General features: G+C 43.0%; 1 protein-coding gene across 1 annotated transcript in view; it reads left to right on the plus strand.

Moving 5' to 3' along the window:
* TEX14 (testis expressed 14, intercellular bridge forming factor) overlaps positions 1–19,629 on the plus strand; it is a 56,464-nt gene that overhangs the window by 33,267 nt on the left and 3,568 nt on the right. The window contains exons 18-19 of the mRNA XM_055001657.1: positions 6,790–6,912; positions 7,374–7,458. Of these exons, the coding sequence (XP_054857632.1) occupies positions 6,790–6,912; positions 7,374–7,458 (208 nt within the window). The remainder of the gene's footprint in view (positions 1–6,789; positions 6,913–7,373; positions 7,459–19,629) is intronic.

Consider the following 19,629-nt stretch of genomic DNA (forward strand, 5'->3'; position numbering starts at 1 on the left):
TACAGTCTGTTGTCACCTGTTCAAAATCAGCTTCAGTAGTGTGTGAAATGATAGGCTATGAACTACATGGTGTCTTTCTATTCATTCTCACACGCTTTACATGCATATTCACTAAAAGCAAGAAGTCACTATCTCTCACATGCACTCACACCAACAGTGAAATTCTAACTCTGCTTAGGATTTTACTGTAGGTGTGACACAGATTGCAGATCTCCCAACATCTTTTTCATCTGAACTTCAGGCACAAGTGGTCTCAGTCCAGATCAGCCTAGTGTGGGGGGAAAAGGTTTTAATCCTTCCCACCCAACTTTGCCTATCAAAAACATCCTACCTGCACTGCTGTTAACCTTAAAAAAGAAAAAAGGCAGACACCTGTCTTTTGTCCATCCTTTTCTCTTTGAGAGCTAATAACAGTGCAGGTGTATAAATAGATATGCCAGATTCAATTGGTAAAACTGCACAGTGGGAAAGAGTTAAAACATTCACACGTGATCACGCATATTCATACCCTGTGAATTAGGTCCCTTGTAAAGTTTTTGTAAAGTTCCCTCTTTTGGATACACACCTGAACATGGTGAGGTGAAGCTGAGAGCAATACCATCAAGAGAGCAGGCTTGGTCAAGTGTCTAAACTGGAAGAGTCACTCAAGGCAGAAAGGTCAAAACTCAAACACCAGACTAAGATGCATCCACCTCCTTCAGGAATCAACGATCACATCAGTAGAAGAAAATTGACTGTTCCAGTGATAATGGGAGCAGAGGAATCCTTGAAGGCTAGCTACTGGGCAGCAGCAATAGTGGAAGGTGACACTGGCAAAGGATCTTTCACAGACAATGGCAGTCACTTCAGCTAACCCTGGTTAATACTGCACAGAAAAGGCAATGGTAATCCGCTTCTTATAGTCTCTTACCTTGAAAACCCTATCATGAGACAATCCAAAATGAAAGAAGATACAGTGCTGGAAGACGGGACCCCCAGGTGGGATGACATACAATTGGCTACTGAGGAAGAGCAGAGGACAAGTATTAATAGCGCCATTCTTAATGATGGGACTGCATTAAAGGTGAAGGGACGTCCAGTTGTGGATGTGAATAAGTGCAAAAAGAATGTCCAAAGTTGTGCAACACATAATAGAACATGAGAAGTATAAAGCCAGGTAATCTAGAAATCATAAAACAAGAATCGTAAAACAAGAGTCCATCAACATTTTAACAAGAATCTGTCAACAAATATGGAAAACAAAACAATGGCCCATAGATTGGAAACACTCAGTCTACATTTCTATTCCAAAAAAGGGATGCCAAAGAGCGCAGTAACTATTGGATCATCGCGTTAATGTCCCATGCGAGCAAAGTGATGTTCGAAATTCTACAGCAAAGACTTACCACATATGGAACGAGAAATGCCAGATGTTCAAGCTGGATTCAGAAAAGGAAGAGGCATTAGAGATCACATTGCAAGTTTACAATGGCTAATGAAACATACCAGGGAATTCCAAAAGAAAACCAGCCTATGTTTTATAGATAACAGCAAAGTTTTTGATTGTGTGGATCATGAAAAGCCACGGATAGTGTTAAAAGAAATAGGGGTGCCACAACATCTGATTGTTTTGATGCGCACCCTGTAACTCTGGATAAGAGGCTACTGTTAGAACAGAATATGGGAAAATAGAATGGTTTCCAGTTGGCAAAGGTGTCTGACAAGGACATACATTATCTCCCTACCTGTTCAATGTCTATGCAAAGTATATCATAAGGAAAGCTAGGTTAGATTTAGAAGAAGGTGGGGTGAAAATTGGTGGAAGGAACATTAACAATTTGAGATATGCAGATGATACCACATTACTGGCAGAAAATAGTGAAGATTTGAGATGTCTACTGATGAAGATTAAAGGAGAAAGCGCCAAAGCAGGATTACAGCTGAACATCGAGAAGACAAAAGTAATGGTTATTGAGGAACTACATGATTTTAAAGTTGACTATGAGGAAATGGAAATGGTTCAGGATTTTCTATTCCTTGGAGGAATCATCAACCCAAAGGGAAACTGCAACCAAGAAATCAGAAGAAGATTGAGACTTTGAAGAGCATCCACGAGGGAACTAGAAAAGATCCTTAAAGATGAAAGATCTCTTTCTGGGACCAAGATCAAGATAATCCAAACTATGGTATTCCCCATTACTATGTATGGATGTGAAAGTTGGACAAGGAAGAAAGCTAACAGGAAGAATTTAAAAAAAAAAAAAAATTTATTGGATGAGGTGATATAGAATAGTTGATTAATACATACAACTTATCCAAATTAAACCTTTCTAAATATATAACCCCACCCCCCCTTTTCTCTATTGACTTCCAACAACACTCGAACCCCCCGTTTATTCATAGAGATTGTTATTTCACTGTAATACAATTATATTATGTTACCCATGGTAGAGATCTTATATATATTCCCTTGGTTAAAATCTTACTTAATAAAATTTAAAACCCCTCCAAAGACCACAATTGTCCTTTAACATTGCATTTCTTTTCCAAATATTTCTTAAATTTCTTCCAGTCTTCCAAAAAAATTTCTGGATCTTGCTCTTTCAGATTTCTAGTTAATTTGTCCATTTCGGCCATGTACAACAGCTTCCTTGTCCATTCTTCAATATTCGGTACTTCTTTTTTCCAATGTTGAGCATATAAAATTCTTGCTGCTACTATCATATAATACAACAATATCTTATCATATCTATTAACATCTTCTAAATGTAAAGATCTAACAGGAAGAAAATTGATTCATTTGAAATGTGATGCTGGAGAAGAGTTTTGTAGATACCGTGGACGGCTAAAAAGACAAATAAGTGAGTTCTAGATCACATCGAGCCTGAATTCTCCCTAGAAGCTAAAGTAACAAAACTGAGGCTGTTGTACTTTGTTTACATCACAAGAAGACAAGTTTCTCTGGAAAAGTCAGTAATGTTAGGAAAAGGCAACAGGAAAAGAGGAAGGCCCAAAACAAGATAGCTTAGTTCAATACAAGGCATCACGTCCTGCAGTTCGCAAGATCTGAGCAAGTCTGTTAACAATAGGACATTTTGGAGATCTTTCATTCATAGAGTTGCCATAGGTAGGAAATAACTTGACAGCATGTAACACACACACAGTTTCTGTCAGCATTGGGTCTAGTCCAAGCATCTTTTCTGTTTTGACCCTCAGAGATTTAACTACTCAAGGCCTTGCAGAGGGAGTTGAATTCTAAAAATCATACTCCAAGGAATGTATATGGACAAATTCCCCAAAGGCAAAACCCAGAACAAAATAAACAAGTTGATTACCAGGGACAAGACCCTATTTTCTGGTACTAGTCCTTTGTGAAACAGGGACAATTGGGTTATGCAAAGCATATGAAGTCATAAGAAATGAAATTAACAATAAGCAGCAGGAATGAGAGGAATCCTTAATCTTCAATTTTGTGCCACTTAAAGAAAAAGAATTAGATAAAAGTTAAAGCTGACACAAGTCAAAGAGCAAAGAAATACATTTGCATTCCCCTGGGATGCAGTGCTTCTGACCTACAGGTTGAGCATATGGGGAAAACAAACCATTAAGAAACTTCTTCCTTGAGGAAGGTGGAATGTTTTTATGTGTTGGCTGCGCACACTTGCCAGATAAAAGTAACATTTCCAAGCCCTTTTGTTAATCATGCAGCAGGCTTTGACTATTATTCCTTGAATTGAGAAAATTTACTGAGTGACTGCTTTCAGGACCCCACCTCCCTAGCATAAACTATCTGAGCAAGTTCCTGCCACTTCTGTTTGGATCTCAGGGATTTGATTCCAAACCCAGAATCCCATGTGAATGATCCAGAGAAGGAAGACCCAAAAGATGTCATTGGTTATGGGAACATAGCTATGCCACCAGATGGTATGCAATAGAAAGTGGTATTTGTGAAAAGAAAGAAGTACTTACCTTTCCATGAGCTGGGGCAAGGTTTCTGCTTGGGAGGCCTGCAGTTGATCAGAGGTGCTAGAGAGCATGCTCAGTTAGCAGAGACTTGAGAGACTGGGATACAGAGGAAAATATAGAGGATGAGAAGAAAGTTCTGCTGATTCCAGGCACCCAGTCTTGGAGAAAATAATTGGAAAACATGGGGCTGAGTTTTAAACTGTTTGACTCCAGAGGAAGCTGGTCGGGAGGTCTCCACGGCCAGTGCTGGGGATATTGTGCAGGGTGGTGGTGAAGTGGCAAACTTAAAACATCCATGTGGTCAAGGAAGCCTCAGAAGAAATTGCAAGGCCAGTGGAGAAGGCTGTCACAGCTGTCCCACAATGACACCTCAACATGAAAGATGACTGGGAGAGGCTTTGGGGATGCACCAAAACAGGAACTTAAGAGAGGTGTGCCCTCTTCCTTCTCAGAGAATGAACAGCACTGTAATGAAGCAGGAACCATTGTTCTGTATAGATCTAATATGAGAATTGGCAAGGACTCCATTGTTTTAAACTTAGCATGCAGACGTCTCATTGGCTTCATTTCCAGCAAGAAACTAGGAGTCACTCCTCTCACCCTGTCAGGGGGTGGGGGGTGTTAGGTTCCTGGCCAATGGTCAGTGTAGAATAATTAACTATTACATATTAATAAATTAATGTGAGCAAACTATTCAAAAGTTTGCTAGATTGATCAGCTGTCATATACAATTAGAGCCATCAAACTCTGAGACAACTGTCAGTCTTTTGGTGATGTGCCTTTGGAGAGGTGAAGATGAAGTTAACAAACCCTCTGAGGAGTGATCTCCGCCAGCTCTGTCTTTTTAAACTATGCTTCCTGGCTAACATTGTGTCTCCCTATACTTGACGAACATGCACCGAGGCATGTCGTGTAGAGAGACTCTCAGATACAGAAGAAAGGGAGTTCTTGGAAAGGGTTGCCTGGCCTGTCACCATACTTCTCAACCTATGAACTAGATCTGATGTGCTGACAACCAAAGATTTAAAACCAGAACACATTTTGCAGCTTGGGGAAAGCATATCAGCTGTGCTTTTGTACTGTTTCAGCTTCTGCTGCAGAACTCATGTTTGTCTGGCAGATGGAGATTTTGAATTTTTTCCCAGCAAACCATCCCAGAGAATTGAAGGTTCTACCAACTCATCAGCTCTACCTTTTGCTACAATATGTAGTGGGTAATTTTATGCAAGTTTTCAATAATGAAGTTGCAGCAAGCACAATCCCCAGTGTGGGGACTTCTGTGCAAGCCGCATTGTGATGGATGGGATTTGTACACAGGCATCCAAAAGCTTCTGCACTAATCCTGTATTTATTTTTGGTGTGGCTTCTTGCATGGATGAAGTTCCCAGTGAATCATTCCCCCAAAACTACATGCAGTGGTTAAGAGCCTTTGCACAGTCCATGAAATATAAACTCCCCTGTATTGATTAATACAGTATTTCTCTCTAACCTGTTAGCTTCCAATTCCCAGGCACTGTAGACAGATAAAGAGTCTTATCAGAACATTTTTCTAAAACCACACATCTGCAGCCTTTACTAGGCAATAAGGATAGTTCAGTGCCAGAATTTTAGAAGTACAGTCTCTAATTAAAACTCTAGGGTCAGTTTTCCACCTGTGGGATGAACACAGGCTGATTATCTGCCAGAAGCAGCTATGGGTCATTTAACAAGTCTGGAGACTCCTTTTCAAAGGCACAGAACTCTGCTTTTGGCTCCTTTTCTATCTTAATTTTAAAATGAGAGGTGAAGCAGGTCAATTTGATCTAGTTTACGCTTCTCGGTTAGCTAGCCATTTTCAATGATTGCAGAACAGACTTGCACAAACCAAATACACACTGACTATGTTTTTACAGGATGCCAGGGGGTTGACAATCCCACCAATCCATCCCATTTTTGCAGTAGGCAGCAACACCAGAAATTTATCAAATACCACATGTTGGGGCTAGAAGAGTGTGTTCTCCATCTTAGGGTTCCCAGTAGCTGGAGCTGGAAGCAGAATCACAGTAGTCAGAAAGCGTTGCTCTTTCAGCCAGGCAAGGGCTGGTTATATTGGCCTGGCAATCCAGAGACTTTGTACTACTTGACTAGGCAGGGCCCAGTGTTACAACACCTCCCTTCCCCATTCCATCCCTACACTAACAACCTGTTAATCTAGATCTCACACTGATCCGGGACCTTCATCTTCTGCTCCTGCTTGGTCAACAGAGCAGTACCTTCTGGCACCATTGTGGCTACTATATTTTAGCAGATAGTAAGTTGCACAGTTACAGTTTGACTAGTGGACCTTAGTTTGGCTGGTTAGGTGAAATGTGTATCTTTGGCCTTTCCTCCCCGCACCCCACCCCCTTCAGCCTTTAGCTGATAACCAGACAGTTCAAGCAGAGAAAGAGAGAGCTAAAAGGTTCAAACCTGGTTGCTAGCCAGGATCTAATAACAAGAAAAGCTTGAAGGACATTCTTAAGAGGTCAGGGAACCCTTAAAAGTACCTATAAGGGGAAAAGCACTACAAAATGTGACCTAATAATTGCACCTAGTTCTGTTATCCTCTGGGTAGCTGTAGAAATCTGACATGGATACCTAGAAAAACAAACTGTAATCTCTCCTTGGCATGATCATCTTGGAACTAAATGTATTTGAACTTGTTTGTGTTGGGGAACAAATGGTGTGGTGGACCCTGGGAATTTGGAAGGCTGTAAGCAGGGAGCAGAAAGATGGTTTGAGGGTTTGTGAAAATCTGTGTCAAAAACCTTGAGGAAATGAAGCCAATAGTATGTAATAGATGTACTAAAGCTTTCATATCTGTAGGTGCAGCCAGAAGAACTCTGTTGTTCTCTGTCTTCCTCTCCTGATGTATCTGAAGAGTTTTTAACTCCTGATTCGGACAATTTTTTCTGTTCTTCAGCCCCTCAGGAGAATTCAGAGCTAGAGGTAAGAAGCTTAACTGAGAAAAACGTAATGCTTTTTCCAAAGTCCTGCCTAACATAGTACCCTCAGTATCTTGAGGTGACCAGATATGGGTAGTGGGGTTATGCCATATGTTGGTTTCTACCCTGATTAATAGCCATGGAGCAAGCTGTTTGTCAGAGAACAGCAGAGAAAGCCAGTTGGCCATCTGTAATAGCCCTTGATCACATAGCTTTCACTTGCATGAGGCTCCAGGTTCATTCTCTGGCATCTTCAATTTGAAGGTCTGGGAAGAGACTGCTCCCTGGAACCATGGAGAGGCACTGGCAACTGGAATTCATCAGTGGGTCTGATTTGATCTAAGGCAATTTCCCTATATTCAAATCTGGGCCACCTAAGAGATTTCTGTGGGATTGTTCCTCCTTAGAAAGCGATGTGATTTTCTAATTAAATTTGCCCTCAAAGTTCAACATGTGTCTCTTCAGAACTCAAGTCTTGAAGAGAAAGAAGATTTGGAAATATTCCAAGAAGTCTGCAAAGAGGAAGAATTCTCCTTACATGCAGGGCAGCGTAAGTAGGTTTTTAATACCAGCCCATTCTATCCACTGTTCATTAACTAGCAAAATATTCACCCTTATAATGAGGTTTTGAAGGGAAGACTTCCATATCCAGGGGCAGAGAGAGGTGGTACAATGCATCACTAAAGGGTGCATTCAAGGATTGGAATGCTTCTTGTTCTTGGTGATTCTTTCCACTGGGAATCAACCCCATTTTGATCTGCCTAGCTTTGTGTCTTCATTGGAATAGCCCAGTCCTGGGCCGATTCCAGACGGTCCTCCCCATCCTGGAACGTTGTGCGGAAAATGCGAAATATCGCGTTGCGCAAAACTTGCACGAGAAAACGCGATATTGCGCGTTTTCCGCGTGATGACGCGCGATGTTTTGGGATGGGGAGGGCCGTCTGGAATCGGCCCTGGATTCTTGGCCATGCTAGTGTGCACGGGAATTTTGGCAACTTGCTATTTTGTGTGGGCTCTTAGCAGTTTTTCTCCTCTAACTCAATTCCCCTGTTCGCTGTGGCCCCCATCCCGTATGGTTTTTGTTCATATGGGTCCCCAAATCCTCAACATAGCATTTTCAGCAGTCAAAAGGGAGCTCAGTCTTTCGCTATCAGAGAAGGTGGTAGGGTCCAGCCCAGTATATACTAGGGTTCTGATTAGACATGGGCATGAACTGGGGAAAAAAATTAACTGGGAGGTTCGTACAGTTTCACAAACCACGAACTTTCACGAACTTGCCCCGGTTCCCAAACCAGTTTGTGTGGTTCATGAAAATGTCACTTCTGGGGCAGCAGAAGGTCTGCAGAATAGTGGTGTGAGCTTCTGGTTTCCCCCTTTTAAACACCAGCTGCTTTTCAGCTGATGGGAGGGGAATCCCCATCAGCTGTAAAAAGCTGCCAGCTGTTCTGCTTCCCATGTTTGCAGTATTCCCTGCTGGCTTTAAAAGCCAGGAAAGGGCTAAATGGCTGGTTTCCCTTCCTCCTTTGGGGTATGCACACACACACACTTTTTTTTCCAAAGGCAAGAAAATGTAGCAACGTTGTACCATTGAAGCATTGCAACATTGTAACATTACTGCACTTTCCTCCTGGCTTTAAAAGCCAGGAAAGGATTAAATAGCTGCTTTTCCCTCCCTCCAAGGCATGTTTCAGGCTTTGCACAGAGAAAAAAACCAAGCATTTTGCACAGCCCTTTGGAAAAAAAGTGGCAGTGAAGCTGTTGCTGCTGTCTGTTTAAAGGCATCGTTATGGGAGAAAGCCTTAGTGGTTGCGGGACCATCCCCAAAGGTAGCCAAACCAGTGCAGTCTGACAACGCCAAGTCTTCGGATCTGAAGCCCCGTTGACTCCACAACCCAGTTCTTCAGGGTTGAGAACTCTTCGGAGTCACGCCCTCTCCATATCACTCGAGCCATTAAGAGCACTAGAATGACTCGGACCCAATTGGACTAGACGGAACCAATACCACTTGAAACATCGAGCTTGACAGAACTGACCCGAACCCAATCAGATCAATCGGATCCAAGATCTCTGACGCGATCGGATCTGATGGTCGAAGTCTAAAGCTTCTGACTCCTACCCAGGCTACAACGGAACTATCTGGCAGAAGGACAGTTTCTGAACGGTAGCCTCCTAAGAAGAAAATAAGAAAGACCAAACATCTGACCTCTAAGGAGAATATTCCGGGGGTGTCTCCTAGGAGTGAATGGCTTGACAAAGAGGTCCTATTTATTGAACCTCCCCCTACTCCTTCAGTGAGCTCTAGAACATCTTCAGTGTGCTCTAGGACAATGTCACCATGCTCTTCAGAGGAAGGAGAGATCTCAAATGGGAGATATCGATCTTCCCACTCACTGTTGTCTAGAAGGGGTTATTCCAAACATACTGACAGACCTTACAATGAGGTGGACACTGGGAGAGCACACCACATGGATGTATGGCCCAGGGTACCTTCTCCAAGATCATTGAGGAGACAACATTCCTTCTCCAGCTCCAGGATGGCCTTTCAGTTCTCAGAATTAGAAGCTGGTCCTGACCCATGCCTAGCTGGGGGCAGTCCTAGTAACCCTACAGACCCATTGCCAGATGAGACAGTGGGGAACACTGGAGATACAGTACCTATGGATGATTTCCGGAGTATACAGAGCAACTCATGAGGATGGCGAGATCTTTGGAGATAGATATCTCCTCAACTGATCCTAAGCCCAAAGATGTAGTGAAAGGAAGAAATGTTCAAATTCTCATGGACAATTCCACAGCAATGTTTTATTTAAACAGGTATGGAGGCACTACCTCCAGGACACTCTGCAGAGAGGCTATGTCACTGTGGAATTGGGCCATAGGTCAAAAAGTAGGCATCAATGTGGTACACATACCGGGAATAGGCAATACTATTGCAGACAGACTCAGCAGGTTAGGAGTAAACCCACACGAATGGGCCATTTGAGGCAAGTATTTAATCCCTATTTTTCAACAATGAGGATTCCCTGATATAGATTTATTTGCAACAGAAGAAAATTAGAAGGCCAAGTTATTTTGTTCAAGGGGTGGCCAGGGAAAAGGTTCTTTAGGAGATGCGTTCCAGCTAAGCTGGTCAGGGCATCTGTATTTCCCATCCATTCCTCTGCTTGCACGGGTAGTGAGCAAGAAACAGTCAAAGAACACCAAGACTATACTATTAGCCCTGTACTGGCCCAGGCAGCCATAGTTCCACAACCTGTTGAAACTGGCCAACAGCAAGATTCTCCACTTACCCAATGTACCAGACCTATTGTCCTAGAAAGAGACGCTGCATCACAACTCCAGTTGATAGCGTGATTAATAACACCATAAGTGAATTCCCCACAGATGTAGCTCAGGTGCTGCTGAATGCCAGATGTCTATCCACCAGACGGTCATATGTCCTGTAGCGGGGATGGTTCATTGCATGGGCAGAAAACAGAGATATTAATTCATTGGAATGTACATTAGACCTCATCTTAGAGTTTTTATTAGAACTCAAACGGCAGGGATTGTCAGACTCCTCGGTTAAAGTCTAGCTGGCTGCTATTTCGGCTTTTCATTCATCTATTGACAGTAAAAAAGTGTTTTCACACTACACCTCCAAGATGTTCCTGAAGGGTTTGAACAATATGTTCCCATTCCCGAGGAGAGTTGTACCACAATGGTCGTTACTAGGGGTGTGCACTAAAAAAAATTCGGAATAATCCTAAACCCCAAACGGCAAGCCGCTTTGGGTTCGGGTATTTAAGCTGCTTTGGTATGCCCTGTAAATATTCGGAGCACACCAAAGATCAAAGCAGCACTTCCCGCAGGCTTTTTCATCCAATGGGAGGGGGGAAGAGGGAGTTCCTTCTCCCCCCCCCTCCCATTGGATGAAAAAGCCTCCGTGGAGTTTTGAAAGTTCAAAGCAGCACTGAAAAGAGCTGATTTGAGCTTTTAAAACTTCCAGGGTGGCTTTTTCATCCAATGGTGGGGGGAAAGAGGGAACTCCCTCTTCCTTCCCATTGGGTGAAAAAGCCAGGGTGGAGTTTTGAAAGCTCAAAGCAGCCCTGAAAAGTGCTGGTTTGAGCTTCCAAAGCTTCTAGGCTGGCTTTTTTATCCAATGGGAGGGAGGAAGAGGGAACTCCCTCTTCCCCCCTCCCATCGGGTGAAAAAGAGGTCGGGAAGCTTTGAAAGCCGCAGCACTTTTCTTGCCCTTTGCAAAAGCTTCCCGAAGTGTTCCAAAATGCTTTGGAAAGCTTTGCTTTGGGATTCCGTAATTGGCACAGCAATGCTGGGGCCGATTCGGGAACCCCGAATCTCTAAAAATCTCCCAATTCAGGTTAAAAACCCAAATGGAAAACCCAAAGTGCACACCCCTAGTCGTTACAATTAGTTCTTGCCAAACTTATAAAGAAGCCCTTTGAACCTATGGCAACTTGTCATTTGAGGACATTGTCATTCAAGGTAGCGTTTGTAGTAGCTATAACCTCAGCAAGGAGAGTACATGAATTGGCAGCCTTGAGTATAGAACCCCCTTTCTTGAAAGTTCACCCTGAGAAAGTGGTACTGAGAACTAAATTAGAATTCCTACCTAAAGTGACATCAAAATTCCATATGTCACAAGAGATAATACTGCCTACCTTTTTTCAAGGACAATCGGGAGAGGCAGAAAAAGCATTACACACCCTGGACATAAGACGGGCAGTTCTATTTTATTTAGATCAAACAAAACAATTTAGACTGGATTCCCACCTTTATGTGTGCTTCTCGGGGCCTATCAAAGGGAAAAAGGCAAGTGCACAAACCATTGCATGGTAGAGGCCATACAACTATGTTATAAAAGTACAGGCTTACCTTGCCCCTTGGAAGTCCATGCGCACTCCATGAGATCACAAGCATCTTCTGCAGCACTACTGAAGGGAGTACCAATACAGGACACCTGTAGAGCCGCGACATGGTCATCCACTGACACTCTCACCAGACATTACACTCTGGACATCCTTGACAGGAAGGAAGCAGCAGTAGGCACGGCAGTATTCCAGTCTCTCTTCCTGTGAATAAAGCAAGATCCACCACCCAGGTAAATAGCTTGTTAAACTCCCATGTGGGACTGCACAAGAAGACCGAAAATGAAAAACAGTGTTGCACTTATCTGTAACTGTTGTTCATTGAGGTCTTCTGTGCAGGCACACGTACCCTCCCTCCTTCCCTGCTAAGGCTCTTTTTGCTTACCTGAAAGTATGGTGGCGAAAGAGGACTGAGGGTACGAGGGGCACCCCACCTCCCTAGGGGCTGTTTTGGCGGGAAAACAGCCATGTAGGTGCTCAGGAGGCAAGGGTCACCCTCTAGTGGTTTTAAATTATAGCTAAGAAATCTCCGATCGGCAGGCCTACGCATGTGCAGTCCCATGTGTACCTGCACAGAAGACCTCAATGAACAACAGTCACAGGTAAGTGCAACACTGTTTTTCTTCATCAGCCCAAATTTACTCATGTAATTCTTCTTTATCTCGCCAAGTTTGTTCTGTTTTAATTGAAAAAGAAACTGTGCAAAAATGACTACCAGCTCGCTTTTGCATTAAACACCATGACAAATAGTCAGCACTGCTTGAAAAACCACACAAGCCAAGGCTTTGGCAGACCTTCATGGGACAGCAATTCTGTAGTTTCAGAGTGAGCCCCTGGGCATATCTACACCACTGACGTTTAAACCAGTTTTAACAGTCATTCCTTCTCCCCTGAACAACTGAAAGAAATCCGGGGGGGGGGGGGTGTTTCAATCCTCTCATCCAGCATTGCAGGTGGGACTCTTAGAAATTTAATACTTGACCGCCCTCTGTTGTCCTATGTCTACTAAAGAAGAATCAGAGCAGAGTTTCTCATTGGTGGATGATGGCTTCCTGGAAGTGAGCTGTGCCTCCCGATTGTGCCAATGGGTGCAATGTTCTTCACCTTTACCCCACCTTCAACTGATTTTTAGTAAGTCAGAATCAAGGATCCTTTTGTATCTACCTTGGATTTTGTTCTTTGATGTGTCTGCTTCAAATTGCTAGCAGCTGAAAGGGATACATGTCTGTCCTACCTGCATATTTTCCTCTGGTTGAAGATTATCCTGATGGGGGTTTCTTCCCACTCTTCCTCCAGAGGCAGGCCATACAGTATATGCAGGGGCTCTATCCCTTCTGATGGGAAGAGCCCTATTTCAGTTCTCATCCTGCTAGTACCACAGCATCAGGTGAGTTCCAGAATCCACACTGTTTCAGAGTCCACAACTGACATTTTCCTTACCTTCCTTTGCACATTAGTTCAATAGGGTGGGAAGGGAGCTGGCTAACACAGAGCATAGCTACTTCTACAGCTTTAAGGTGGAACTCTGTTAAATGGCAGAGATTTCCAAGGGAAGGAGGTGTGGCTGAAGTAATTTCCAATTACTCCTATCAGATGCTGCAGTAATTTCCAGGGACAAGGAAGGTAGCCAGGCCCAGGATCCTGCCTAGACCACAGTCAGTCTCCTCATAAAGTCAACACCCAAGTTCTTTCAGACACTTGGATCTTTTTAGAATCTGCCCTGATAGAAATTTCTTGGTGGACTGGAAGCCCCTCTTGGTGGGTTGGAAGAGTCATCCATCACTTGATGTCTTAACTGCAGCTGTTTAGCAGAAAGTATCTTAGTAAGTTCAGTGTTCTGTAATATGGGGGAAGGGTTAAGGGATCCTAATGTAACTACAGTTCCCAGGATTCTTTGGAGGGAGAGGAAGCCATGACAGTTAATTCAGTATAAAACCAATACAAGTTTCTCGTGTATACACACATCCTTTGTGGGTCTGTGCTGTTTACTGATGTTCCTGTCTCAAAGGCCTCTGACAGTCAAAAAGTCCATTTAAAATTTCCCACATACAGATCTGTTATCAGATTAATTCTTTTTTTTCTGGCAGTATGATCATACACGTGCTGAGAATTGAAGGGGGCTGGAATCCACTCTCCTGAACAGTGGCGGGCACTGCTCCTTATCCCTGTAGTGCTGTAGTTAACGAATCTTATTATTGCTGGCAACTACCATGACAACCCATTGCTGATTCAGCAGCTTTATGCATTGACTTAAGGAGTGGGCTGGGAAATTGAGTTAGATTTTCCTACGTAATATTCTGCTTTTTATCTTTTCCCCTGGAGTGGGAAATGGAGTCTTGTACATTCGCTCCGACATTGACTGTATTCGCTGAGGACCTGTGAATATTTCAGCAACTCTTGGGAACTCTGGATGTGTTCAAGAGAGAACTCTTTAAAAACTATTTCTTTAAAAAGAAGTCTTTAAAACGCATTTGTCTTTATAAGCAGTTGCAAGCAGGAGTCACTGGGACTGGAAAAAAAAGGAAGCCATAATTACTTCTTCATGGTCTCTGTGCATCACACTGATGGTCTTTCCGCTTGCATAGAGTAACAAATTTGGAAATGATTAGAGCCATGATTTAAGCACAAAACACCCTTCCCTCCAGAGGCATGGGCCTGGACTGTGCAAGCCTGAAGAGAGGAGTCACAAATTTGTTAATTCAGTTCCAGATACCTAAGAACTCGCTGGTATATCAAGGAGACCTCCCTGCACTGTTATGCTTTCCTCTTGGAGGCACGAATTGAAACTGTTCTGGAAAAGCTTCTCCATGATGGACAGTACTCCTGCTGTGCCTCTCAGTAACGAGACACTCTTTATTGAGACACAAAGTATGGGGAACACTCTTACCTTCAGGACCTCCAATATCAAGAGGACTCATTTTGTCCCAAATCCTCATAATGAGAGAATTCTTGATACTAAAGTGAACCTACCAGATACAGCCACAGTATTAGTAGGACAGCTGACGTTGAGCCTACTTGGAAGATAGATGCTCCTTTCACCCTTGGTCTCCGTGCCCTCGCTTGGGATGACCATCAGTCACACGTTTAGCACATCCATCACCTTCACTGTGATGTACAATGCTGAGATTATCATTTTACATCCGGAGCGAGCTACTCTGGATCAATTCCCTCACCAGCCTCTATCTTCTGCCCTAACCCTGACATCAGTATCAAGGCCAGAGGCACCTAATCAGCTATCCACGTGAAACTGGGTCCATTGGAGTCACCGTCCTAGAGATGTGAACAAGATGTCTATTTTATGCCTTCTGTCGTACTCCCCTAATCACCAATCAACAAAGATAAGAGGACTCCTCAGATTCCATCTCCATCACCCCACATTGGCCATGCCAGGTGTTCTTCTTAACAGCCCTTCGTGTGTTCAAGGGCAGCTGTATCTACCTTCCTGAAACCTGCTGGCTCAGCACCAAATCAGCATTTTCTGTCTGGATATTCTACATGTGGTGGCTTGAATGATTTGGCTAATGAAACGATCCCGGAAATTGTGAAAGAGGTCCCAGTCAACACTTACCTATAATTTATTCTTCAGGTGGTCACTTGTGCTTTCACGTGACCCGCCCACCTTCCCTGCAACAGATAGTTTTTGATTTGCTGTGGTATACTTTCTTAAGTTGGAAGGAACTGACTGGCAAAGGCCCAACTCCTCCCCTCAGTTAGGTGTGGTCTGAGCCTTGTCCCTGGAGGATGGGGGTTTCCCACCTAAATTATAGCTCTAGAAGTTTCCAAAGTCATTGCTGTGTGCAGGCACAAAGCTTTCACTGCAAATGCACAGATGACCACTAGAAGAACTTGCAGTTTCTTTTTTTCTTTTTTTTAAAAACTAACCTTTCCAGGACACCCTCTCTTAGGATTTTGCTGCTGCTTTCATAATTTATATTTAAAGTTTTTTTAATTAAGGCTTTCCAGGATAATCAATTAACACGAGCCTCTTCTGTTTGTTCTCCAGCATGAGAAGGTCAGCTTTGCAAGGCAGGAGACCTGGTGAGGTAGTGAAAAAGTTCAAAGAGAAAGAGGTGCAAGAGGATGCCTCCTGCCTTTGCAACTTCAGAGGGAAGTTCTAGCAAGCATGTTGGACTGCTTGCGATCAAACAGGAGGGATGTCAGAGGGGACTTGATGTGTAGGAAGAGGACAAGGGGCAGAGCAGAGGAGAAGAAGCTGTTTTATCATGATAAACTTAGCAGGATGAGCATAAAAGATTAAACAAGCCCAGGTTGGGCTTAGCTGACTTCAAAGCAGTTGTGAATCTGCAAGTAATTAATGTAATGAGATGCAGAGATGTACAGGCAATCTTCTCATACTTTGAGGCAGAGTGAGGGTGGGCAGGGGTGGATATTGATCTCTTTCCACGGCAGTCGCTGAATGAAGTTACTGTTGCATTTTAAAAATAAATGAATAAAAACCCCACTGTGGGAAGAGAAAGCCAGGCATTTATTGGGGATTTTTTTTCTGAAGTTTTGCAAAATGTATATTTTATTTTCAGGACCAAACTGAACAAGATGATGGAAGACCTGTGAAAGTCCCAGTGACTTTTTCATTGCAAATTGTGGTTTTTAAAGTTCCTAAGTCAGTTTGTGGGCAAGGTCCAGGGGAGAGGAGTTTTAATCTTTTTACCATGCGGTTTTCTCAGATGGAAACTGACTCCTCCTCTTCTCCCCGCCTCCCACCCCAACTTGCCAAGTCTTTATTAATCCTGGAAGGGAAAAAATTAGGCACCCAAAGGAAATAACCGCTACTCTTCCTTTGCGCCATGGCCCAGGTCCAAAGCAGCACCCCTCTGGTGGTCATTTCCATTTAAAAAAAAAATCTGAATGACCTAATCGCAATATTTTATGTGGTTTGGCTCTTGAGAAATAAATGTTTGTCTTCTCTTCCCCCGCCTTATCATCCTCTGGTCCATTCCGCCTTTCTATTTCCCTTCCCCTGCGTGCAGCCTGAAATGTAACACTCTAGTGCATCGGGAAAATCCCGGGTTGAATCTCACCTCTGCCATGAACTCACTGGGTAGACTTTAGGCCCATGATCATTTATGGGTTTACAATAATACTGGTTTACCTACAAGTTTGTGGTAAGGATTATAAGGCTCTAGATTTGATACACAGCATTTCAGATACTCCTAAAGCACTATGTAAATGCTAAGTAAAACGTAATTTTGGCTTGTAACTGTTAGGTCAGAGGGATAGATATGTTTCAAGTATTGGTACATGTACTGCTATTCTAGTACTGAAAACTTGGGGAAAAAACACAAAATGTATTACATTTGCCAAAAGGAAGGTTGCTATTGGAGGAAGTTGTCTGTTGCTTCTCTGCATGAGTCACTGTTCTGGTCTCGTATCCTTCCAATTGGAAGGCACACCCAGACCCATGACTTATGTAGAAAGTGTAAGAGAGAGAGAGAGAGAGAGAGAGAGAGTGTGTGTGTGTGTGTGTGTGTGTGTGTGTGAGGGGTTGTCTCCTCTGAGAGCACGTTGTTGCTGTGGTGAGAGCAGTAGACTTTTCAAATCATTCAGAACTCCAGCACAACAAAAAGGCGTTAATTTGCCCATTTTGCAATAAGCAGCAGGACTTTAGGTAAAATTATCATTGCTGCTATGTCAAACAGCCCTTGCTCTATTCACTCTGCCCATTTTCAGTTCAACCTCCACTAGTCCCCTTCATCTTCTTTCTATAGCTGAGGCTTCAACGTTATCTCAGCTACCATTCAAGATAATTCTAAAGAAGTTGTTTTCCTTGCAGCTCTCCTATTGTCATTCATTGGCAGAGCTGCTGCTTTGAGGCGAAATTAGAGGTCACTGAGCCAGCACAGCAACAAGCCGCCCTCACTGGCCACAGGTCACCCTTCCGTCCTCAGATTGGCAGGGTAGCCAGTTGGAGGTTAATAAACTCATTAGGAACTGCAAATCCATCTTGGGCAGAATTACCAAGCAGTGCTCAGCTAGCCAAAGGAACTAGGGAAAGATGAATGATGAGTGTTTCCCCCTTAAATTACAAGTTTTGTTCAATGAAAAAATTGCACTAGAGAAGGAATAGACAAGTAGCACACATTTCCCTGGCCCAAAATACAAACTTTAATGAGATAAGAAGCAAATTGGCAGTAACATTTAGGCCACTATTTTTCAATCTTTGTTTCTCATGTGGAAACTATCATAAAATAGACAAACTAAGAGAGGATCAAACCTGTTTTTATTTTCCTCCAGCTTCCTCAGAGGTCTTCCAATTACAATTTAAAATGTTTAGAAAAAGCTCTAACATGATAATCATTACTTGCCAGTATAGCCAACAAGGCTTTCTTTTGCTTGCAGGACCTTTAGAGGTGCTTCAGTTTCTCCTATAAACCCTAAATAAACCTGGTTAAGATATTGTGTATAAACAGGGAAGGGTTTCAGTTATTTAAATACATGGTTTCATTATGCTGTACATAAAAATCAGATTTATTAATTAGGAGATCAGTGTATTCAGCCATAAAATGTGTTTTAAGCTAAATAGAAAAGCACATGCTAGAGAAGGAAATCTAAGAGTGACCTTTGGGTATTTTTTAAATATGAAGATGGAGAGCCAAAGTCAAATAACAAATAATAATAGCCAAAGTGGGCACAAGGACTCATTACAGCAGTGTCTAAGCAGTGACCCGTCGGCAGTCCTGCCATGAAAGAATAGGTGGTGTTTGAGCATATGGTTGTGAGTGAACTCATGGAGCTACTGTATTCTGAGTCAGACCTCTGGCCTGAGGCTGTCTAGCCTGATTCTCTAAGGTCTTCCTCAGCGCTGCTGATGGTCAACTTTTTTTCTGGAGATGCTCAGGATTGAATTTAGGGCCGCCTACATACAAAACACACACACAATATCATCACTGACTGAATTTGCTGAATATCCCAAAAGAAACAGTGGAGGTGTGCACAATTTGGAGGAGGGAAGTGGTAAGCAGGGAAGAGCTTCTAGCCACTTCTCACATGTACAGCCACTTTTCCCCAGATGCATATGTGCCTGTTGCCATGGCTGCAACAAATGTGCATGAGATATGAAAGAGGAAAAGCAATATGTGGGTAGCATTGAGGTAGCGCTCTCTTTCCCTGCTACCCCTTCCTTCCTCCAAATCATGCTTTCCCCTCATTGCTTCCTTGTTATACAGCCTGGAATTGTGTCCCTAGAAAGAGCCACGTACCAAATATGGCCTGGGCTTACAACAACCAGGGTCTTCAAAATCAGTAGATCCTGTCGGCCACTGGGTAGTGAGACAGCCAGTTTAGAAACTACGTTAAACCCAATCTTCTCCCTTGAACTGAATCATTTTGTGGACAAACTGCCTCCACCACCAACACATGAACTACTAAGTGAAACCAATTAGTATGTAAAAAACAAATACGGAGTGTTAATTTTGTTTGTTTGAAACGTGTGTATATGGCTTTTCTACCTGGCACCCTGAAGTGTAGACAATACTGAGCTAGGCGAATGGATGGCATGATTTGGTTAAGGTAGACACATACGGATGTATATTTAGGGAGGGACCATAGTTCAGTAGTAGAATACTTGTTCTGTGTACAGAAGATCCATGTTCTGTTTCCAACTATCAGCAAGGATGTTGACAAGGCTTGAACTGAGGAAGCTGAAAAACACTCTCGGTTCAAAATTGCTCTCCCTGATAATCTGCCCAATTTTTGTTCCTGGGGTTTCCAAAATGTTTCTTTTAAAGCATTTTCGTGTCATTTTTACAGCATTTGTGCAGCATTTGCCATTTATATACAGTTGATGCCAAAACAATATCAAGTTGAGTAAATTTCATGAGACAAGGAAACACCAA

Source organism: Eublepharis macularius, chromosome 17, assembly GCF_028583425.1.
Source record: "Eublepharis macularius isolate TG4126 chromosome 17, MPM_Emac_v1.0, whole genome shotgun sequence".
Taxonomy (NCBI): domain Eukaryota; kingdom Metazoa; phylum Chordata; class Lepidosauria; order Squamata; family Eublepharidae; genus Eublepharis; species Eublepharis macularius.